Raw genomic sequence first — 25,818 nt, forward strand, 5'->3', positions numbered from 1 at the left:
CTCTTTGAGTCTGTGTGATCCATGTTCAGTCAGTGTTTTTTTTTGTGGGGGTTTGTCTCTGTGCCTATTACAAAGACACATACTCTGGAATCTGGTTCATAAGCTCATCATCTACGAGCCCACATTGCAACTGATCCCTATGAAGTCTCAGCTATCTGACATGGTGAAGTACATAATTCCTGGTTGTCTTTCCCTTTTTTTTTTTCCTTATCAACGTGTCGAGGGTAGCGCCGAGTGTGGGGGGTCCCAATCGATATGATGTAAATATTTGACTATGAAATATAATGTTTATAGGAACTTCCTATGGGAAGTGATGAAAATGCAATATGGATGCATTCTAGAGCAATGTACCCATGTGTGACAGGGTCGGTGGTTGAATGTCAAATGTAAAAGTTTTTTTTTTAATTTAAATGTGTGATAAATGATCTTCTGTGCATGGAATGTTGTCATGTCAATATCTGTGTTACATCCAATGTGGTAAATTTGTGGGCATGCATCAAAGCGCTACCATACATCCCAACAGGTTTGACCAAGGAATCAAATAGAAGGCCTTGGTCAGCAGGTCCTGGAAATGCGAGTGGAAGCACTGCCACTTTAACCTCGATATTGAGGCAGATATCCTCTACTCATAGCCTGCATCGCCGATCTCATCGTAAAGATAGGGCTAGAAAAGAGAATACGAGGTATATGTACGACGAGACAATCTCGACCCATGATCCATCAAAGGTGAACCGTTCTCCATGCATGGTTGCTTTGGATGCATTGAAGATCATAACCTTGGTCTTACCAAGATTACCTTCAAGTCATGTGACTCGCAAAAAGATTGCAGTGCATCTAGATGTTTCTAGAGACCCTCCGCAGAGGAAGATAAGAGTACCACATCATCTGTGTATAGTAAGATATGAATCAGAGTGCCAAGAAGAGAGCAGCCAGCCCCTCCCAATGTATACATAAATATCTAAAGCTCATCTATGTAAAGGCCAAACAAGGGTGGTGAGAGAGGACACCCTTGTTTGACCATATGGTGATCTCATCTGTCCATCCACCTCTTGTCTAGACTCTACTTGAAACCCTCTTGTAAAGTGCCATGACAGCCCAAATGATCTCCCGGTCATAACCAAACTTCTGCAATTGTTTGATGAGGTGAACTCTCGAGACCGTATCAAATGAATTGCGAAATCCGCAAAGCTGTAGTAGACCCTCTGCTTGCATGCCCTCGCCTCCTCAATGACACACCTGAGTGTGAGTATGTGGTCCATGGTCCCATGATCACATCAAAATCGGGCCTGCCCCTCTGCTTTGAGTCCCTGCATCTCTACAAATCGATTAACCTCGGAGTCAAGCACCGATGCGTACATCTTCGACATGACATGTCCAATCATGATAGTCCTGTAGTTCTCCGAGCTCATGGGATCCTCTGCCATGTGAATGGGTGAGATGATATTAAGGGTCCACATGCGTGGGAAGCCAAGGCAGACAGCTTCATTAAAGAGCTTCGCTAGGACCGTGGATAAGATATTAATCCCATATGCAATGAATTCAGTGCACAGTCCCTCCTAAGCTTTCGCTCAGTCATTATGAAGCTTCATCACGGCATCCTTAACACCCCTTTTCATGAAGAGTGTGCAGGAGGTGGGGCAAGTTGTGTGTGAGAGATCAAGGATGGGCTGGTGTGGAATATCATATAACGTGCTACCAAACTTGTGTGTTTGTGAGGGTGAAGGGGACCGCCGCTCTAGGAATCTCTACCAAAGTCCTTAGAGTTGTCACAAAACAGGATGTTTAGTAACTCCTCCTCATTATGACGGACAAGTTCCGTACTCGTATGGTTGACTCAACCATACGCTTATGAAATATTTATTCTGTATGCGTATGGTATGGCCAATCATACTTGGCTTTTTTGGGGAGGCGAAACGGTGTTCTCAAACATTTATGAAAACGTTTTTTTATCAGTTTCTCGGCTTTAAAATTAATACAAGTTTGAAGTTGAAACTTTTGTAGCTCTCTGTCAATTAAATATGTACAACGTATATTTTTCTTCTTTTTTTGGGGGTAAAATGAGGGTCACATATGATTCAGCCCCACGGGCTGATCCATACTCCAATTATACTTCTGTACCCGTATGCCGTATGCGTACAGTAATGTATGGAAAAAAACTATGGATCCTAGCAATGCTATTTAATGACTCTTTCTCTAAAGGTTTCCCATAGCTTGGACCAGCACACCATTGCCTCCCTTTACAAAAGTAGAAGACCCTAGGAACACCGGTAACTGTAAAAGAATCATTATGAGGCCATTTGATGGACAAGGTGTATAGATCAATGCTTGACATACATATGTGAGCATACTCACAAGAAGGGTTTTAACGGACCAGTCCACCTTGGATCACATCTTCAATCTTAGAGGTCTCATTGAGGAGGTCAAGCATTGCAGGCAAAAGGTTTACCATTGCTTTGTGAACCTTCGCGAGGCATTTGACTCCGTACCATGGGCTCACCTCATCTCATGACTTCAAATGTTGGGGATCACAAACAATGTCATTTGGTAGTCATTGGCTTTCTATGAGAGAGCTATAGACAGAGTACGCAACACATAAGGCATGTCGAAATATGTGAGTCGAACCATTGAATCAAATAGGGGTACCCCCTATCCCCTAGGTCTCTACATTGATGAGTTGGCATCCTTTATGGACGAATCAGGTGGCTGCGGTTCGTAACTTGCACAGACACTTGTCCCTAATGTACTTTATGTAGATGACGTAGTTGATCTCAAACTCACCGACAAGCCTACAAACTCATCTAGCAGTGGCGGTATTATTGGGTAGTCTAGACATGAACTACTCATTGATCCACCCCCCTATACTAGTACTGTCTAGTTGTGCCTACCCTACACCTAAGATGACAAAAGGTCTAGCAAACCATCAAGATGACTTGTGGTAGGTATACATTCAGCAGACATGAGTGTCTTTGATGACACAACATGCCCGTAAGATTGAGTTTTATAGAGAGCACTTCCTTCATTTGACTAGGTCCATGTCTCACATGCAGTACAAATAGCCAGCTGCCCACTCCAAAGATTCCACATCGAGACTACGTACTAGGTTCATTTCTCCAATGCAGTACAAATAGCCAGCTGCCAACTCCGAAGATTCCACATCAAGACTGTATAAGAAGACGAGACCACATGACATCACTGTGACCTGAGACTTTGTACCTTATGACATGCATGAGGTGGATACAGAGGAGCTCATGCTCATGAGATGCCCTTGGTATTGTGAGATCCATCGGAGATATACTACCTCTTCAAGTAGGGGTTGCAAGACATGCGTCGAGTCATTGATTATCTAGACCAATATTGTGCTACGCACTTTGTGCCAGAGGTCATGCATTTATGACACGGACTCTCTTGCGACTAACACTTGGCTAAGAGCACAAATAGTATGGCTAAGAGCACAAATAGTAGCGGATCAAAGGCTTCTTCACTCCTGAGGAGCCTATGCTTGATGACCACCAGCGATCGAGCACATAATCTAGAGCTTGACCTTCATACGCACCAGGCCAATATGAGACAAATATAGGGCCAGTGAGTAGATACCCATCGGGTTCCTCGCCTTGTAGCCTTGCAATACTAGGTGCGCATGATGCCCCTGAGTGAGACCAATAAATCAGGCCAAGGGATGACATAGAAAAATCTCAGACATGCTCGAACACCGTCGTAACTCAAATTGGACCCTAGCCAAGCCCATTCACAGCTTCACTCACTCATAGCACATCTTAGGTCTAGACTACCCACCTTATGATGCAAGACTGCCCCACAACAAACTATGACATGGTGTGTCCTTAACCCTTTCCCCCCCTTCTCCCAATGGTTGGACAAAACAGATGTATTCAGCCAGCTAGCACAACGCAAGGAAGATGAGACAAAACTTGAGCCTCCAAACATTAAAGGCTGGTCGCTGAAAGGAATCTCTCTGCATTTGTCCATGCGGTGAAAGACAGCATGTCCTTAATCAAGATGCTTGGATCGCTTTGACCGATAGATGATGAAAACGATACATGAGTACAAGGTTTTAGGGCAACAACTTGAGCAGGCTTCAGGCAAGATCATCCCACAGCTCTCAAAGAGGAAGCCAAGTACCGTGAACAAAAGATCTACAGTTTTCTAGATTTCAGAAAGGCCTTTGACTCAGTGCCCTGTCCAATGCTGGTATGTGACCTAAAGGACCCAAGGCTCCCATGACATTGTGTTTGGGCTATCACTGCTTTTTATATAACCAAGTTGGGGGCCAAGTGCACCCCTATCCAGGCCAGTTTCCAGAATCTCTGAGTGAAACAGAGGTTCCCTTCTTATCTCCCACACTTTTTGGGCTACAGTTCTGCAGCACGGCACGTTGGCATATACACTTGCAATAATGCTTGTGTCGTCCTGGCCTCAAATTTGTCTGTTCCCCCCCCCAAAGGACCTGCAAGACCACTTGGATGCACTCCAGTCATTTTGTAAGGGATGCAAGCATATAAAGCAAGACTCTTGGTCTAGTGCACCAATTATTTTGTGATGACAGCAGGCTCTTAGTGAGCCTATCAAAACAGAAGTCATGGTCTTGAATACCTCACATGCAAGGCTACAAGGCTCCTCCTTAAAGGGAAGCAGGTAGAAATTGTCACGTTCAAGGGTAGAGCTATCTCAGCATAAGTTCATCCAAGAGCACAAGGTTGGGAAAAGGATGTGCAGACCTAGCCATGCCTGATAGCCAATGATTTCAGGCCACTTTCAGGATGTGAAAAATCCCTCATGCTCATTGATTGGCAAGACCAGTATCCATGTATGCAGGGGCCATTGGAAAGATTTATTTTCAATGCAAATCTTAAAAATCACAATATCTCTGTTGGCTAATGTAGCTATTCAGCTAGTCAACAGTTCTGCACATGGAGTGTGCATGTGCATGCACACAAAAGAGGATGCGCAAGCCAGCTCCTTTATGCATTATATGATTGTTTGACAACTGTATGCACTATGGAACCACCCAATCTCCCAATACAAATTACTTGTAGTACCACATAAAATACACAGAAGCTTCAACTCTATTTATTTCTAGTTATTCTCATACTTGGTCAGGCATTCAGGAGCAACTCTTGTTTACTGAACAGAGCGTGTAGAAAGTTGTTTCCAGCAAGGCAAGAGGCTGAATTATATGCACAAACAAATGAAGAACGGAAGAATTTTCAGGAAATCCATTTAAACATCATATCACACATTCCAGTAAGCATCCCGTATAGACTATAACAAAGTTAATCATTTCCCATATTAGGTCCTACAAGATGAAGGGTTAATTAAACATACAGGGATAAAGGGATCATTGTAAGGATCCCAAATGTCCAAATCTATGCCATTCCGTATACCATGAAACTTGTAAAGGTAAGGAGAGATGACTGGATTCCCAGAAACCTCCTTTGCATATGTTTCAGAGACCTGTAATAAATGGCTTCTATGTTCAGAAATGCCTTTTACGAAAACAAAAATTCAAATCAATATTAGGTGTGGGACAGAAATGAATAAAAGGTGATCTTACTGTGGTGGCCTTGTCAACAGATGCCATTGCTTTTCCAATTAAAGCTGCCCCAAACTCAAGATTGTGTATTGTAAACACGGTGCGTACATTGGAGAGACCATATTGCTTATAACTATCTCGAAATAACCATGCTACAGGGGCAGTAGACCAATCATGACAATGAATTATATCCTGCAAAAAAACAAAACCATAGATAACTATTTGCTGGGTTTTCAAGGCTAAACAGCAATTTGCAGCACCCAAATACAAAACTCACTCTGTTCTGAAATTATAAGCATTCTTCTCAACCTTGCAGAGACACAGACCACTCCTGCTTACCAGTATAATATTGGGTACAGAATTTTGCAGACACTGCAGAGTAAAAGCACATGAATACACCTTTTCCATCCTCATAATCCTCCCACAGACACCCCCTCCCCCTTTCATTTTTGGGCTACTTTATCCTCAAGTGCTTCTTCACCTCTACCTTTCCATTCATACAGTTTAGATCATCCCACAAGCAATGCATGTTGGATTTTTCAAGTAAAAACTTCAAATACATCAAAAGAGAATGAAATTGGAGAGAGAAATGAAGTATTGTTGAGTGGTTGATTGATATTGTAATGAGAAGAGAGAAGAAATAGAATACATGAGACAAAAAGACGAGATTAAAGTAGAATAATTGATAAGCTATCGTATGAACAAAGTGGAGACAGGTTGTGAACACAAGTGAACAAGAGTGCACACACAAGAAAGCTCCAATAGAAATGGTCAAATGAAACAATACAAGTACTTGGTATATATAGTACCCAAGTACTACTGGTCAACCATAGGATTGACTTTATGCCTACAACACCATATCTTTGTAATCTCTTACAAATCCCCCCTCAAAGATATGGCTGAAAGTACCTTGGAAACGTCTCAGGTGTACCCTACAGTACCATGGTTGCACAAATTCATCCAGATGGATATGCAACCTATGGGAGTACATGAAAACAATGTCATTGTGAATCACTTCACAACCCCCCTTGACATTGTGAGAATGTCTCTGATTCCCAAGCCATGTCGATGTCGTAAGAAAAGATCTGTTGACAGGGCTTTGGTGAAGATATCTGCCACATTGTCCTTAGATGGACAATAGATGAGATCAATGAAGCCATCAGAAATACAATCCCGTACATAATGATAATGATTTTCAATGTGTTTCATGCGAGCATGAAAGACAAGATTGTTGGCTATGGCAATGCAACTCTAGCTGTCATAGAAGATAGAGTTTGCTTCGCCATCCTGTGCATGATGCAAGTCATGCAAAAGCTTCCTTAACCACATTAACTCCGTAGTGGCTGAATTTGTAGCTTTGTACTTTGCTTCACTGGAGGAACCAGAGACTCGCTCTTGCTTCTTACTGAGCCATGAGATACACGCTGAATCCAATGAGAAGCAATAGCCAGTAGTGGACCATCTGTCGTCAATGTCCCCTGACCAATCTGAGTCGATGAAACCACTCAGCTCGAGATCACAATCTGAAGCATAATGCAAGCCAAGAGAGAGAGTACCATGGACATATTTGAGAACCCTCTTTGCTGCATTCCAATGTGTGATCGTGGGACAATGCATGAATTGGCTCAAAAGCCCTGTGGTGTAGGCAATATCAGGCCGTGTGGAGCATAGATATATCAAATTGCCAACCAACTGCCTGTACAAAGTGCCATCAAACTTTTCAACGGTATCATGCTTACTCAACTTGAGTCTCTTTTCCAATGGAGTAGCCACACGCTTACAGTTCTTTATTTTAAATTTCTGCAATAACCCCTTCGAATACTTTGTCAGTGACATAGAAATCCCATGATGGGTCTACCAAAACTCAATGCCAAGACAATAGTGCAATAGGCCCAAATCTGTCATGTCACAGTTGTGACATAAAGCGAACAGCACTGCTGTAATTTGCTGCAAATCACTACCAGTGAGTATGATGTCATCCACATATAGTACCAACATGACCAATTCTGATTTTTGCTGCAGAACATACAGATTTGGCTCTGTATGAGTGTTCATGAAGCCCTAGGACAGCAAAAACTGATGTATGTTTTGATACCACGCACGAGGTGCTTGCTTCAGCCCATACATAGCCTTCCTGAGCTTGCATACCTTGTGCTCTTGTTCCTTCACCTCAAAACCTTGGGGCTGATGTACATAGGCCTCCTCTTTAAGATCTCCATTGAGGAAAGCAGTCTTGACATCCACCTGGTACACTGACCAACCATAAAACGTTGCAAGAGAGATGACAGAACGAATGGTGGTCATCTTGGCCATTGAAGCAAAAGTCTCCTCATAATCTATTCCCTCCTCTTGTGCATACCCCTTCGCAACCAAACGGGCTTTGTATTTCGCATCTCAGCTTCCATAGCTTTTTGCCATGCCGGATTTTGCTGAGCATCCTTGAAGCTCTGAGGCTCATTTTCAGCTTCCATGACTAAGGTCATCAAAGCAAAATTGACATTTTTTTGATTTTCTGAGTGATGGCCCTGGTTTTCCCCAAAGTAGGCTGATCCTTAGCATCTTGAACGGTCAACCTTGCCCAACGTGGAATAGATTTCTCTACTGTACCACTCGGGGCTGCATCAACATCTTTAGTGGCCTCACGACGTTGATAATGTTTCCAAACATGAGGCTGTCTATTCTCAATAATTGGCTACAAATCTAAAACATTTGAGAGAGAGCCATCCTCAACATGTGGCAAGCCATCTGAACTATGAGAAGTAGAAGGGGAAGCATCAAGAGATTCCATCTCATCATCCTCAAACTGGATGATGTCCAAAGGGGTGTCATCGTATGGTGGCAAGTCTGCACTAGCGGGCTGCATGCAGTCATTCTCAGCAAAGAGAACATCTCTGCTGATTATTACCTTCCTAGTAGCAGGATTATAAAGCCTAAATCCCCTGCTTTCGGTGCTATACCCCACGAAAATGCATTTGACACTCATGTCATCAAGCTTTGTCTGATGAACATCTGGAACCAAAGCATATGCCACTGAGCCAAAAACTCTGAAATGACTAACCTTTGGCTTAAAGCCATACAAAGCCTCAAATGGAGTCACATTAACCAAAGCTTTGGTAGGGCATCTGTTCTGAATGTAAGTGGCTGTCACAACTACTTCTCCCCAAAAAGCCTTTGAGACTCTCTTGAATTTCAGCATGCATCTCATCATCTCCATGAGAGTACGATTCTTCATCTCAAGGAGTGGATTCTGCTGTGGTGTGTAAGGGCATGTCAAGTGATGTTTAATCCCATGCTACTTCAAAAATCCATGGAATGCATGTGACATGTACTCTCCTCCTCTATCTGAGTTAAGTGTTCCAATTCTATAATTGGTTTGGTTCTTAGTCATAGCTTTGAACTCCTGAAACCAATAGAACACCTCAGATTTTTCCTTCATGAGAAAAAGCCATATGAACCTGGAGAAGTCATCTATAAAGGTCACAAAGTACCTGGCTCCTCTATGCCTGGGAATAGTCATGGGGCCACATACATCACTGTACACTATTTGCAACACTCTGGTTGCCTTGATCCAATTCTTGCCTTGTTAACTAAATGGCAAGCGATGCAATTTGCCAAGTGTACACCCCTCACACACTTCATTTGATGGTTGCTGCAATTTTGGCATTCCCTGAGTCATATTATTGTTGTACAAGTAGGACAATGCCCTATGATGGACATGTCCAAACCTGGCATGCCATAAATCAGCCTAGGAATTGTTTGCTACAGCCAATACCTTCTGATCATAAGGCTAAGCATCAAGCTTGTATAAGCCTCTGTCATATGTGCCTGTTGCTACAATCTCATACCCTTTCTTTGGATCCTTGATGCTGCATTGGTTATCCTGAAATTCGACCAACATATGTTGATCATGGACAATGTTTGAAACTGAAATCAGATTTTGTCTCAAATCTGGAACATACCAAACATCTCGAATATACTTAACTTTTCCATTATCAAGCTGAATGGGAATATGCCCAACTCCGATGATGTCTTGAGAAGCATCATTGGCACATGTAACCTGTCTGCTATGAACTGGTGTGATGCTCTCAAACCACTGAGCCACAAGCTGCAAATGTACCTGCAAAAAGAACTGCAAGTCCCAAAAGTGCAACTGGCTGCAAATGTGCCTGCAAATCCCAAACAAATGCTTGCTGCAAATGCAAAGTATGACTAGCTGCTCTGAAATGCCACTGATTGTACAATGCAATCACTGCAAAATGGGCATAAACCAATCACTGCACTCTACTGCAATCTGGACTGCAATCCCAAACTGAAAATGCACAACCCAAATCTGAAATAGCGCACCCACGTGTGCTCAAATGCATCCAACGGAGCTCAAAGGCATCCACAACTGTAAAGTAACTGCAAATGCACCCAACAATGCAGAGTATCTGCAAAGCACATGAGAGTGCAAGAGTATAGACTGCAAAAACAGTCCCGAAGCGAAATACACAGCTCAAAACACTTACTGAAAGCGCACCTTGGCCGGAATCACCTTTCAACAAGCCGCACGAACTCCCAGCATTGTCGCGCAACTGTATGGACACGTGGACGTACGGACAAAAAAATAGAATTTATTAAATTTTTTTCACGTGAAATGGTGCAAGACAGGTTTGTTTGTACGCGGGCAACTCAAAATTTTGAAAAACGTCGAAATCGGGCCTCAAAAGGTTAAAAAATAGCCATTGGACTGTTAGAGCTACCTCAAACGAAAGCTGGAGAGCTGAATGTGAGAACCAGGAACGTGCACTGGAGCACCAAGCTTGCGGGAGTCTGGAAGCAAGCTCTGATACCAAATGTAGAAACAAAGTGGAGACAGGTTGTGAACACAATTGAGCAAGAGTGCACACACAAGAAAGCTCCAGTAAAAATGTTCAAATGAAACAATACAAGTACTTGGTATATATAGTATCCAAGTACTATTGGTCAACCATAGGATTGACTTTATGGCTACAACACCATATCTTTGTAATCTCTTACCGCTACAGGGAGATATAGCCAAATGAGGGCTCCTAGTAGTGTTTCTGTTCTTTTGGCAAAGAAAATCAGGCACTCATTTTTGTTTGGGGAAAAAAACTGGGCACTGTGACATGTAGGGGGGGTAATAAACTTCACGCACCTCTTCACTTCCTACTGCTTTCGAACTGAGTAATAGAGATAGTTATCACTGGCAAAGGGACATTAAAAAGAAGCTTTTATACCAAGAGACCACACCATACTTTCCTCCCTTAGAGGAGAATAAAGATGGTAACATCCCAAGTGATGTTGTACTCAAGCATAGGGAGAAGGAAAGAATCAGCGGAGGCCATAATCTCAGCAAGCCGGTCTGCACCAAAGAGAAGAGCGATACGTTGTTGAAAGAAGATCTTGCGGCTCAACATGATATGAACTGATATATATCGAGGGTTTGAAGGAGCTGATTGGGTCGGATGGGTAGGCTTCGAGAAAACATTGCACCTCCTTCATAGACACCTTTACACTTAGCTCAAAACACTCTCTAAACTGTCATAAGACACAAAGACCCATAACGTTCAGTAGAGACATGATATAAAATATTCAAACACATATCCAGATGCGCCTTGAAATAAGCTTCGCTTTAATATAAGTTTCATAAGAAACAGAGAAGCGATCGGAAAGATATGGGTAGTTTACTGGACGGGGGTAAAAGCTGTCTGAAAAATAAGCAGTCACACACAGACAGTCATAGATTTTTTGTTTGAAATCTAATATAATAACTGAAGACATAAGATGATGCTTCTTGAAGAGAGCTTCGCGCTGATATAAGTTTTGTTCAAATCGGACCACTGAGCAAAAAGTTATGAGCAAAATACTGACAGGGGGTCAAACTGTCATGAAAAACACCTACTCCTTCTACTGGTGCGGACTTGGGAGAATACTACCTCCATGCTTAGACTTCATCAACGATCCAAGTCCCATAGAGGTCGCCTGGGAGGAAAGGAAGAGCTCCCTTTGTAGCTTCGGAAATAGATAAACCATGTATGCGCAATGAGCGGCCGAATAGACAACACTTTTGAGCACTTTGGAAAAGAAAGCAATGGAAAAAAAGGAAAGAGACACTCAAGAGAGAAAACCTGAAGTGACCTTCATTACCAATAGAGCGAGACTCCACTCCAATGCAACTCAAAATACTACAAATACAAGGGAGAAGAAGAGATTTCATACGTACAAGAGGGAGCGGAAGCTCCAAGACTACTCATAGAGAGAGAATGAACTAGAGAGAGATGGACTCAAGAGTCTACATAAGAGAATATTTACAAGAGGTAGAGAAGGCTATGGAAGAGGCTTGAGGAGACTAGAGCTACAGCAACATGAGGCCTAATGATGGAAGAGATGATAAACAAGGGAGAGGAGAGCTCCTTCTATAGAGATTTTGTCACCCTCCTTCACCCATTTACAATTGTTGCATATAGATTCCTTTTCCCATCAATCAGATAAGCCCGTATGTCACCATCCATGTCCTTTTTGGCTACTCTTACCATGTGTCCCATCAAAAGATACTCAAGACTCTTAAAATATTGAGAAAGTCAAGAGTCTCCGAACATGGAGCCCATAGGGATCGTCTCTTTTTCATATGTCCACATCTCCTTATTCCACATAGGAATTCTAGAAGGATTCCTCGACTCCACACTCCTCCACATGCCTTCCACACACTTGACATGTGATCTCTCTTATATTATCGGAACACATGGACATGAGCCCACCTCTTTATATGACTCACTCTTCCTATTTTTTAAAAACCCCATAATATCCCATACACAAATAACTCTCACCCCATACCAAGGTATTTATCATTCATACACATGGTATTTACAATGATCCATTTCACTCATCCTCTCAATTTCATACAATATCTTAGAAAATAGAAATAAGTGAGTGCCGCTAGGCTATCACTTGATACTCAAACTCTTATCAAACATAGAGAAAAACAATACCAATGCCAAATAAAAAGTATCAATTTTTGGTGTCACATCTTTCCCCCCCCAACAGCTTTATGACTTCGACACCATTTATATACATCCTTATGGAGACGTGGCCAAAAGTAATCTGCATTAAGAAATCTCCTAGCTGTGCATGCTGAAGCAAAATGACCAGAGCATTCGTGACACATTTCTAGGATTCTCCTAGTCTCCATGGGATGGACCACTCGACGGAGCACCTTATCTTTTTCCAATTTATAAAGAATGTCATCAACAATAGTATAGGGACAAGACTACCTTACCAATCTCTGCTTCTGTTGTTGTAGAGTTAACCCTCGAGGAAACATGCCTTCTTCCAAATATTGCTCAACATCTTGCAGTTCTGGCCATCCATATCTACCAAGGAAACCACCCCCCGGTCTTGTACTACAATGGCTTAAGTGGCAACTCATCTGTCCTTCGATTTTCTTTTTTGTTTATATGAACAAACTTGCAAAAGTCTACGTAGTGCCATAGCCTTTTGATTAAGCTCCTTCAAACGAGGACTTCTTATCTTGTAATGCCCTTGCATTTACTTTATAATAAGCTGAGAATCTCCTCTTACTTTTAATTCTTTCACGTGACTTTCAAGACAACCCTCCAAACCAAGAATCAAAGCATTATACTCAGCTGCATTGTTAGTTGTGATACCTAGAAGCTCTTGTCCTCTTACCCACACCTCTCGACCTTCAAAATTCATCAAGACTATCCCCCGGCTCCTTGTTGGCATGAAGGACTAAAAGCCCCATCAAAATACAAGACAAAAGCTGTTGGTGGTGTCTCCCTTTCATCATTAATGTCCTCCTTATATTTCTTTTCTTCTCTTAGATCCTGCTGTCCTGTGAGCCAAATCTGCCATAGTGGACCTAGTTGGTATTTTCAGTTACAAAAGAGAAAGAGAACTCTTGAAGCTCTGACAACCATTTTGCAAATCTCCCCCCAGGATTAGACTTGCGAACTAGATATGTTAATACAGACTGAGAGGTAAGGAAGAAAAATGACCGAGGTAATAAATAGGAGCAAAACTTTCTGACTGAAAACACCAAAGAGAGGGCTTGCTGCTCCATTTCTTCATACCTTGTTTCCACCTCTGTAAGCTGTCGGCTGGCATAATAGATGGGTTGCATTCTACCTACCTCTCCTTTTTGTGGCAATACAGCACCAACTGAATGCAAAGATACACTTGGATTTACATAAAAGTCTTCAGACCAATTAGGGAGCTTCAGTATTGGGCCCTTACTCATGGCCTCCTTAAGTTGCTGAAAAGACTCTTGTTGCTCCACACCCCATTGGAAAGAAACTCCTTTTCTTGTCAACAAGTTCATGGGATGCACTTTCTCTGTAAAATCATCACAAAAGCATTAATAATACTTGCTCTTTCCTAGAATTCTGCGAACACCAGTGACATTCTCAGGACTTGGCAATGCCATGATTGCTTGAACCTTGTCAGGATCCATTTGCAGGCCTTCTTCAGACACAATATGCCCCAACAAGACTACTTTTATTTAAGACATACATCCACTTCTAGATTCTTCACAACTCCCAAGGTCTTTACCCTAGATAAGGAGAGGTAGTACTAGAGTATTTTAAATCAGCATCTATCATGGTCTTCTCACTTATGACATTAATCGATGCACCTCCATCAATGTAAACATTAGAAATCACATCAATGATCACATCAATCACATGTACATCATCACGAACCTCTATATCTACATTTTGAACAACAGGAATGATAATTCTTCTTTGGCACTCTTGTGCTTGCTAGCTTTCCCCATTCCTTCCGTGGTTTCGGAGACAAAGCAAGTAATTGACCAAGGGTGATAAGAGCTTCCTTTTCTTCCTGATGTTCCTCATCTACTTCTTCCTTGCTTTCTTCTTCTTCTTTTGGTTTACCACACCCTCGTTTAGTCATCATTACCTCTCTTTCCTCATCCTCTGAAGAAGCTTTCAACAAGGATACTTGTTTTTCTTCTTCTTTCTCAATCTAGGACACTCGGGATGATAGTAACCTTTTTCATTACATTCATAGCAAGTGACCCCACTCTTATCTCGAGGCCTATCCTCACTCTTTTGTGCTCTAGGTTGTCGTGCATTGACCAAATGCAATTTCAAATCGGCAAACTCTGCCATCAATTGGGAGATATTATGATCTAACTCAGAGGACTTTGGTACCTGAGGAGTGCCCATGACCTCCACCTTAGAAGTTGAAGCTGTTGAAGACACAAAAGAGGATTCGATCTTTAGAGAAGCTTCTTTCTTGGTCGCAATGCGAAGTGCCTCCACGTATGTTGTTGGATCTTTACTCATTACTTTCGAGCGAAGACGAGGCTCCAAAGCCGTAACAAATTAGCTCATCTTTAAGTTCTCCATCCCTACGAGACTTTGAGGGGTAGTAGATGCCATAGCTCGCAAAGCTTCCCTTTCATACTTTGTCCATAAAGTTTCATATCGAATTGCCAATGTAGAGACCATCTCACCCTCTCCTTGATAGAACCGGTCCAACTGCAACATCAAAGCATTTGGTGACTCCACTGTCCCAAATCTCAGCTTCATTGCAGCTACCACTTCGTCCCGGTCCTCCTTGGTAGAGTCCGGCAAGACCTCATGCCAACTCAAGGCTACATCTTCAAGAAAATCGGGCAAAATCTCCGCCCGTCATGGACCAAGAGTAGTCGTATGGAAGAGGAGACAAATTGACGATTTGCTGAGCGGAGAGCTACCGGGCTGATCGACATGATGAGAGAGTTGTTCATTTCTGGCTATGGGTTTGTTACCTTCAATTACGCTCAAGCTAGCAAACTGAGTGGGGGAGCTTGGCTGAGACGTGAGCACGTTGTGAAAGCAATGGCTTTGAGAGCATGTTTGACGAAGTGAAATCAGAATTGAGGCTGATCATCCCTATGTTCATCGTACCAGAGCGGGAGGTGTTGTAGATACATCATGTGTGGTTGATCGGTCGTACAAAGAATGACCGTGTGTATGAACATGTTATGCTCTAGCCGAGATAGCATGACCTCGGAAAGATTGGTGGGCATTTTCTCTTAGATGACCGACTTTTGTAATATTTTATGTGCGTAAATAAAATGGTCAAGGGAAGTAACTGCCAAGGTCCTAGGTGAGGATGTATTGGCATCGACTAGGTGGTTCTGAGTGCTCAGGCCTAGGTGCACCTAAATGTGTAATAATGCCAAGGGGCAAATGTTTTAATTGTGCCCCAAGAGAGGGGTAAATGGTGTACCAAGCTAAAGGTCTAGAATGATGACATGTGGCAGAATAAACCATCTAGGGAACTGAGGGCTTGTGGATATGCATGAAAAGAAATTGTATTACGTATCTTTTGTACATGTGATCCATGAGATAGGATGGGTGGATATTCGGGATGCCAGCGCCTGTGATTTTGGATTAGCTAGTGAATCAACGACAAGCTGAGAGTTTAGAAAGTGTTCATAAAATTTGGTATCAGAGCTCAGGTGGACGAGGAGATTACGTATGAAGGGAGCGTGGGATACGTGACGACAAAATAGCCAAGCTCCAGGCTTACAAGCTGTCGCAGGAGCGGAGGGTTCCCGTAAGGCAGGTCGACGAAAAAGTTAGTTAAGGAGCATATCAACGAAAATCCAGAGGCGATACGTGGAGCTGGGTGAAAGATCTACGAAACAAATAGTGAATTAGCCCGTGAATTGACGAAGAGCAAGGCCAAGGACGCCACCTCCACACGGCCACACATCGCGCTCTAAGAGCTGTCTTCGTGAACCCGTTGGTTTACGGTTAGCTTGGAGCCAGGGAACGGTGACGCATGAGGCTGATGAGCGGCTAATCAATCCAAAACAGAGAGCAAGCTTCGACGGATGGGTGACAGATGGGATTGTCGAAGGCACGTCAGGGGGTGTTTGTAAACAAAGCAGCTCCTCAAGACAGTAAATTAGGGTAGCGCAGGGTTCGCGTGCGCAAGTTGCTTACGGGATTAACTTTATTAAAAAAAAGCTCCGATAGCTCAACGATGTGGGAATTTCGTCATCGAACTGGCCAAGACTAATACATCGCGCAAAGTACGCAGTTGGGCAGCGATTCGAGAATTTTATTGAAGCAACAAGGCTTGGGAGAAATAGATTGATGTGAACTCGAATTACGTGGAGCTTTTAGGGAGCATTATTTTTTCTTGTGATATAAATTTTAGTTTCCAGTTTGCAGTCGATTTATTCCTGTACAGTAGAGTTTGCAGTCGATTTATTCCTGTACAGAAGAAGCAAATTCGAAGTGAAAAAAAAAAAACAATTTTTCCTTTTTGACAGAATGGAGGCAAAGGGACAAGATTCCAAGGTAAATCTTGGTGAATCTAGAGCGCGATCTGCGCAAGAAATGTCCCATCACACAACACCTACTCTGGTGGGTAGGATTTCTGTATTAGAAGATGCTTTACAGCAGATCATGAACCAGCAGCTTCAAGTGAATGCTGGTCAAAATGAAATTAGGAAAATGGTGCAAGCCTTGTCGGCTAGATCATCTAGAAATGAAAAGGGCAAAGCTCCAACAGAGCCAGAATCCAGTATACACTCATCAGAACGTGCGAATGCCAAGGTACCTAATATTACCAACTATAGACCGGAGAAGTACGCTGGTTGGATGACCGGGCGCACTTCTAATGTGATCGAGGTTTGGTTACACAAGTGGGAAGAAGCCTTCGCCATTTGTGAAATCAGATCTGATCTAAAGAAAATCCGCGAGACCACTCACCTGTTTATTGAGGCAGCGGATAGATGGTGGATAAAGCAACAGAAAGATCAAGTTGCCCCTACCACCTGGGAAGGGTTTAAGGCTGAATTTAAGAAACACTTTCTTCCACCTGACGAAGAGTCCCGAGCTTGGGATGCTTACAAAAACCTTCGCCAGAGGAATTTGTCGGTGGCAGAGTACACTGACAAGTTCAGAAAATGTGTTATGAAAATAACAGACCCTCTCCCTATGTCGGTTCAATTGAAAGACTATATCTATGGACTGAACGACAAGATTAAAATGGAAGTTCAGGCTAAATATGTGACAACATTAGATGAATATTGCAGTAGCCCTGAACTATGAGGATGCCAGAGGCAGATCTAGTGGATTTGTGCAGGCAAGGACTTAGCATGAGTACCCGAGAAAAGGGGGATTTCAGAGGAAATGGACTTCAAAGACAAGTGTCTCGCAGCCAAGTGGCCAAACCAAGCAGGTGAAACTGGTTGAGGGACAAGCAAAGACAAGTACCACCGTTGGGGTGAAAAGGAAAGTAACTCCAATGGCAGCCCGGGCTTGGTCAAAGTCCTCGTTGACCCCGGAGCAAAAAGAGAAAGCTAGAAAAGAAGGATTGTGCTTCGGCTGCCTTCAGCGACATCAGTGGAAAGATTGTCCACTGAACAAAGACCGTCGCACGGCCAATATGATAATATATGAATGCGACGTGAAAATGCAGGAGAGTCCCAATGCGGAACATATGCAGATGCAATTGGCGGGACCTTCTCAGAGGTTAGTACCTATGTTGTTAAGTGTGTCTGTTACTAAGTTAGTAAGCGGTGCACCCGATAACATCCTTTCAAAGCCCACAGCAACAGGGTATACGGTTTTCGATGAGCCCGAGTTGATTAAAATGAAAGGGCAAGTAGCCAATCATGATGTGATTGTGTTGTTTGACTCAGCGTCAACGCACAATGTAATTAACTCGAAGCTTATTAGGCTCAAGTTGAAAACTAGTCCGTCTGACTATGGTTATACGGTCAGGATGGCGGATGGGAGTTCAACTGAAGTATGGAACCAGAGGGTTACCCAGTTGAAACTTCGAATACAGGACTATGTTGAGAAGCTTGACTTTGAGTTGACCAGGCTTGCTCATGCAGATATAGCCTTAGGCATGGCTTGGCATTTTTGGAAAAATCCAACCATTGATTGGAAAAAGCATATTTACCAGTTCAAGATGAACGGAGTAGAATATGTTTTGCGAGGTGAGAAGGATTTACCTCAAGGACCATTGATTTCAGCCATGGAAATTCGGAAGACTCCGAAAGAGTTTCTATGTCTGTGTATAGCATCGGTAGAGTCGATTGATGATGAATCGACTAGCATTGAGGCTACCTAAGATGGGGAAATGGCCGAGTTGGCTAAAGAGATATCGGAGAAGTTCTCTGATTGTTTTAGGGATGAGTTACCTTATGGGTTACCTCTAGAGCGGAATGTTCAGCATAAAATTGAGATTATCCCAGGGGCAGAACCTGTAAATATACCTCCCTATAGATTAAGCTTTACAGAAGAAGTTGAGGTGCGAAGACAACTGGAAGAATACCTCAAGCTAGGGCAGATTCAACCCGGTTTTTCACCTTTTGCTTCGCCAGTGATATTAAAGAGGAAGAAAGATGATACTTTTTGCCTCTGTATAGATTACAGAGCATTGAATAATATCACTATTAAGCACAGGTATCCGATGGCTCGAATCGATGATTTGCTAGATGCATTGCATGGGGCCGTAATTTTCAGTAAGATAGATCTTAAGTGTGGCTACCATCAGATCCGTATTAGAGCCGAGGATGTGCATAAAACCGCTTTTAGAAGCAGATTTGGTCATTATGAGTTTTTGGTAATGCCCTTTGGACTTACCAATGCTCCAGCTACATTCGTCATGCTTATGAACGATTTACTACGTCCGTATATCAGAAAGTTTGTAGTACATTTTATTGACAATATTCTCGTATTTAGTAAAAGTATTACTGAGCATCGCGAACACTTAAGAATAGTGTTCAGTACTTTGAGCAAAGCCAGTCTTTATGTAAATAAGAAGAAAACTATACTGTGTATGGTTAGACTTGAATATTTAGGATTCATAATTACTCCAAAGGAGGTAGGAATGGATCCAAAGAAAGTGGCTGCGATACTGACTTGGCCAATCCCTCAGAGTTTGACCGCTTTGCGATCATTCTTGGGATTTGTCCAATTTTATCGAAGGCATATCAAAGGATATTCCGAAATAGTATCGCCATTGACTGATCTGACCTCAGATAAAGTACCTTTTATATGGGGACAGAATCAACAAGAAAGTTTTAACACCATAAAACAAGCTGTGGTCACAGGACCAGTGTTAAAAATAGTTGATCCCCAGAAACCGTTGTTTCTTGAAACCGATGCAAGTGGCATCGTGGTAGGAGCAGTTCTCCTCTAAGAGGGAAGGCCAGTAGCCTTTGAAAGCAAGAAGCTTTCTCCCTCTCAAAGAAATTGGCCAACTCATGAATTAGAGTTGTATGCTGTTGTCCATGCTTTGAAAACATGGCGACATTATTTGTATGGATCAGAGTTTTATGTGGATGTTGATCATGATACTCTGAAACATTTTTATAAACAACCTAACTTGAGAGGCCGTCAAGCTAGGTGGGCAGAACTCATGCAGGAGTTTAATTTGACGATTCGGTACCGAAGAGGAAAAGATAATAAAGTTACTGATGCGTTGTCACACATTATGCATAACATGAGTTTCACGGTGTTTGCTCTAATGGCCGAGATTAGAGAAACTCAAAAGGTGGACAAGTTTGTCCAAAGTCTATGGCCTAAGGCTCATATGTTAAAACCCGAGGAAAACGAAAAGGATGACCTGGCATCCAGAAAAGGCCAAACTTACGCAAGATATATAATAAGGGATGGTATGCTGAAAAGAAATAGCAAGGTAGTAGTACCTAATCAGAATGATCTCAGGCAGAGAATCATTCGACAGTGTCATGATAGCCCATGTGCGGGACATCCAGGAGTCGAGAAGACGTATGATCTCATGAAGCGAGATTTCTTTTGGCCAAAGATGAAAAAGCATATTCATGAATATGTGACACGTTGTTTTTCGTGTTAGGTAAGTAAGGCAGAACGGGTGAAGCCACCTGGCCTTTTACAACCCTTGGAGATACCACTAAGTAAGTGGGAGAGCATTTCCATGGACTTTATAGTAGGGGTGCCTATGACACAAGGTGGATATGATTCTATTCTTGTGGTGGTTGATCGTCTTACCAAGATGGCTCACTTCATTCCAACTAGAGAGTCTGTTAGTGCCCCGCAAGTGGAGGATTTGTTTATTAGAGATATATTTCGTCTGCATGGATTACCCAGATCCATAGTGTCCAACAGAGATGTCAAATTTACCGGTCATTTTTGGACTGCGGTATTTGAGACACTAAGGACTGAGTTGGGAATGAGTAGTGGGGATCATCCAGAAACGGATGGTCAGACGGAAAGAATCAACCAAATTTAAGAGGATATGCTTAGAGCATATGTGTCATTGAGGCAACATACATGGGACAAGTGGTTGCCATTGTTGGAGTTTGCCTACAATGATAGAAAACATTCCTCTACAGGGTTCAGTCCGTTTGAACTGAACTATGATTACAGGCCAACGAATCCAACTATAGTTAGAGTACCTCAGAAAGTGCCTAGTGCCGCGAACTTTGTGGTTCAGATGCGAGAGATGCTAGCACTTGCGAGAGCTAACATCCGCCAAGCTATGGATAGAGCTAAGGCGTATGCAGATGAAAATCGATCCGTTAGAGAATTTAAGGAAGGAGAAAAAGTTTTTCTCAGAGTTTCTTCACACTCTGTCTTTGACTGCAGGAGAGTGTGTTAAGTTATCACCTCGATATTGTGGGCCATGGTTAATTCTAAAAAGAATAGGCAAGGTAGCCTATAAATTAGAATTACCATCGGGGTGTAAGGTGCACCCAGTGTTTCATGTTTCTCGTTTAAAGAAATTTTTACATACAGGTGACTCACTAATCGAAGGTGTTGTTTTGCTTCAGGAGAAAGAGGATAATGCAAGACGCAAACCAACAAGAATCCTAGACCGAGGAACAATGCAAGTGCGCAATCGGAAGATACCCACGGTGTTGGTTGCATGGCATGGTCTACCTCTATCAGAAGCTACCTGGGAATCCGTATACCAGCTACGGAGAGTGTTCCCAGATTTCATCATTGAGGACACTGATGCTTGAAGAGGGAAGGAATGTTATGCTCTAGCCGAGATAGCATGACCTCGGAAAGATCGGTGGGCATTTTCTCTTAGATGACCGACTTTTGTAATATTTTATGTGCGTAAATAAAATGGTCAAGGGAAATAACTGCCAAGGTCCTAGGTGAGGGTGTATTGGCATCGACTAGGTGGTTCTGAGTGCTCAGGCCTAGGTGCACCTAAATGTGTAATAATGCCAAGGGGCAAATGTTTTAATTGTGCCCCAAGAGAGGGGTAAATGGTGTACCGAGCTAAAGGTCTAGAATGATGACATGTGGCAGAAGGAACCATCTAGGGAACTGAGGGCTTGTGGATATGCATGAAAAGAAATTGAATTACGTATCTTTTGTACATGTGATCCATGAGATAGGCTGGGTGGATATTCGGGATGCCAGCGCCTGTGATTTTGGATTAGCTAGTGAATCAACGACAAGCTGAGAGTTTAGAAAGTGTTTGTAAAAGAACAACTCCTGGTTGACTTGTGTGCTTTGGATATCTGCTCTAGAACTTTCATAGGTTCATCATCTACGAGCCCACATTGCTGCTGATCCCTACGAAGTCTCAGCTATCTGACATGGTAAAGTACATAATTTCCTGGCTGTCTTTCCTCTTTTTTTCTTATCAACGTTTCAGAGATCCTCCTTTGCTATGAAAGTTAGCCCTGTGCAAATTTCTCCTAGACTTGTATTCAAGATCGGAAACCACAGCTATAGATATTTACTGCGATTTTTTGTTGAGTAGCGCTTGTCATGAAAAAAAAAAAACAGGAACCACAGGAACACTGCATCTGCCAAAGCAATGACATCAACAATGTAAAATACTTACAGGATGGCGCCCAGTCTGTAACAAAAATTCAAGTGCTGCATTGCAGAAAAAGCCGAACCGTTGATCATCGTCACGACGACCATAAACACAGCCAACCCAAAACATTCTGCAAGAAACATTGAACAAGCCAAATTTCTGTTCTGGGCTAAGCTAAACAGATCATCTCTTTTTTCTTGCAGGACAATTCCCCAAATCACAACCACCAAACATACTACATGAAACAGAGAGTTTTTCACTGCAATACTAGTGCCCCACATAAAAGTCCACTTAGAGATCCATGATGGCTTCCTTTGAAGGGAACTATCGGTGCTGGAGGGCACTAGTCATGGATAATATCTGGCAGAAATCATTGCAGGCTAGACTGAAAGTGAGCACAATTACCCGTTCTCTGGCTCAAGAAAGTGAACTGATAAACCTTCCACTTTTCCATTCCACACTTTGATCCTGGTGCCTCCCCAAAAAAAGTCTTGTTTTTCTTGCAGATCTTGTATCTGATATGGGCAATCAAAAAAACACACATCTTTCATGTTAGATAAGCTGAGCAGTTGAAGTATCTTTCCTCCTTAAAAAATAATATGTTAACATATATACTAAATAGATGTTTGAATGAACTGGAAATATAACCTAACGGAAGCAACAATTGCATCTTAACACTGATGGCACCATGGATCAAGACGGAGGTTTTAGAAAAGAGTTAAGCCCTTCTTTGCGAAAAGCATATGTGGGACCCTCAAAACCAGCACATGAGTGTTATATACATGCTGAGAGAAAGTTGTACTGCATCTCAAAGCGCACTTTTGTAGGATAAATTTAGTACATATCCAAATTTAAACCATTTGCCCAACTTTTCTATTTCACAAGCCTAACAGCTCAACAGGCTAGACTTGAGATAATAGATTGAGGAACCTGACCTCCATAAATTGTGCACATAATAATGCAAAAGGCCATCTTGCAGAACCTTCACTTACTAGCTTATGGCATTGCAACATAATGAAATTAACCCAGATAAAAAGCAAATACAGAGGAAAATATTGGAAGTTCAGAACAGATCTGAATGTAAACCATCTTGACAAGGCCATCATTCTTTATTGATGCAAATAAACCTTGAGGCATCATCATCATTCGAATATCAAAACATCAGTAAGCAGGTAATCCAAAAAAACAGTTGAGTCCGTTAGAGTTTTCACTGCATTGTAATGCTAAAATTTGTCGCACTGTAAAATGAAGTAGAACCTCATACTGCTAGAGCTTGAAATAAGAATTTCGACTTCTCTCGCAACAGCACTCAATATGTTACTTTTAAACCCTACTTTACCAATGTTTTTCATACGTGAGGACCAAGGAGAATCGTTTACATGGCTTCTAGTGGGTGAAGAACATGATCACCTACAGGCTACATGGAGGGTACAAGAAACCACTAACGTTAGATAGGTTTGTAGCTTTCTAATTGCCTGGTATGAAAGCATTTCATCTTAATAGAAGAAAACTGAAAGATTAGATATGATTAACAACTCTTTACTTGCCAAGTATAGAAGCATTCCATTCTCGTATAGGAACTCACATAATTGTATTTAAGACAGTTGTACTTGGGTAATACGACATCGACGTTGTGTCCCAAATCTTGCATTGCACGTGACAGGCTTGTCACAACATCGCCAAGGCCTCCAACCTGCAATACAATTTTATGAAACAGTATGATACAAGATATGGAATGTGAAATTGTGCCAAACAGATGCATGTGTATTGCTCATTTATATTTTCCACTATTTGTGAAAGGATTTGGGAAGTATAAACATCTAGAGGCCTTAGAAGACGAGATTGAAAGCCAATCAGATATCTTGATGGAAGCAAAAGAAGATGTAAGCGATCAATGACTGCAAACTCGGCTAATGAAACCATCACATGTGTTAACAAAACAAAGGTGCGCAGAAAAGAGCAGAGGCTTTTAGAGACCATCATAACATACACCTACCATACGCTACATTTATTGTCCTTAGCCTATTAACAGAAATACCCACCTTGACGACTTGCCAAGTGGCTTCATTGATGCCCTTTAGATTTCCTCATGATCATGGGCATTGCAACGTCCAATTGCACCCATTTTTCCCTCAGTTTCTACTCGGTGCTTGGTTAGGCTGGATTGGTCAAGCCAAAGTTTTTATACCAAAAACTGAATCTAAGATGTTGTAAAAGACCAGTGCCAGATGTCTTGCAAGAAAGCATATGTGCTTAACTTGCCTATTACTGGTGTGGGTCACCCAGGTGCTCGAAACGTTAACTGTAGGAAGCGGCCGTGGAGGTCGAGGTGGAGGTAGTGGTAGAGGAGGATAGACTATACTTGGTAGGCATGCATTGAGGCCTGCCTATATTTGGCAAGTACACCTTGGAGCACGTGCCCAATAATTGTGACCGTTGGTCGCACGTGTGGACGTACATTTGCATAAAATGCGCAGTAGGTGGGCTCTAGCAATTTGAGCCCCATGCCCTCAATTGACTACACTGATCTGTGTCCCTCATCCGTGTTGGATCATCCGCATCCCTCATCCATGTTCCTCATCCCTGCAAACATCCACCCTACGCTTCCATCCTACCTTCCCCGCCGACATCCACCCTACCTTCGGTTGCCGACATCCACCCTACCTTCGAGACCGTCTGCTACGTCTTCTTCTTCCTGCTCCTGTCATTCGTCTATGGCCTTCAACTCCGTTTTCCTTCCTACTCAGTTCGTCTTCCTGTTCTGTTCGTCCATCTAGTCAGAGAGGCACAAGGAGACCATGGACAGCTTAGGAATAGGTGAGCCACGTTTCACACTTCTCTTACTTTACTTTGAGAGAGAGCGTGAATCTTTAAGGAATTTATAACTCCTTGCCTAGAGATAAGAACCACAATTCCACTATATTACAAAAACAACCATCGACAAGGAAGTTGTTGTTAAGTATATATTGCACATCAAGGCATTACGCTTGTCATGATAAAGTAATCTTGGGGGCAACATATTGGATACATTATCAATACAACGCAGTAAGCTTTGAACCATTTATATTTTCTACTGCTAGAATCTTATTTTGGCTTGCTGCAATATTGTTAGCATGTTACCAGTTTCCTAATGCAATGCTCTTCTTCAATCAAACCTCTTCATTCCTAAGGTGAGAACCGCTTTTGCTGCTTCAGTGACCAGAGTGGAATATTATTACAAGCTTCCATCCAGCAACCTACCAACTAGCCCCATGGTCCCCATTTCTCAGCAGTAGAGTGAGGGATATAAAATGAGGGAGCAGGACAGCAACTCGTGCATCGCACCAAAGTTGATATATGCTAGATCTTTGAAATGCAAAGTCTTTGAAACTTCATTTGTAACGACTTTCATTCATTTGTGATAATTTTGACAAAAAACTTGTACATAAACATTTGCAAACATTTTGTGG

General features: G+C 42.3%; 1 protein-coding gene across 2 annotated transcripts in view; it reads right to left on the reverse strand.

Annotated features, from left to right (window-relative positions):
* Positions 1–25,818, reverse strand: part of SS3 (starch synthase 3) — a 152,048-nt gene that overhangs the window by 25,833 nt on the left and 100,397 nt on the right. For both annotated transcript variants that reach the window (XM_087396091.1, XM_087396090.1), the window contains exons 7-11: positions 23,955–24,062; positions 22,775–22,884; positions 22,394–22,499; positions 5,570–5,740; positions 5,341–5,469 (exon numbers count right to left, since the gene is read on the reverse strand). In XM_087396091.1, coding sequence (XP_087252217.1) covers positions 5,341–5,469; positions 5,570–5,740; positions 22,394–22,499; positions 22,775–22,884; positions 23,955–24,062 — 624 coding nt within the window. The remainder of the gene's footprint in view (positions 1–5,340; positions 5,470–5,569; positions 5,741–22,393; positions 22,500–22,774; positions 22,885–23,954; positions 24,063–25,818) is intronic.

This window comes from Dipteris shenzhenensis, chromosome 25 (assembly GCF_047967505.1).
Source record: "Dipteris shenzhenensis isolate YYH24624 ecotype China chromosome 25, Dip_SZ_1.0, whole genome shotgun sequence".
Classification (NCBI taxonomy): Eukaryota; Viridiplantae; Streptophyta; class Polypodiopsida; order Gleicheniales; family Dipteridaceae; genus Dipteris; species Dipteris shenzhenensis.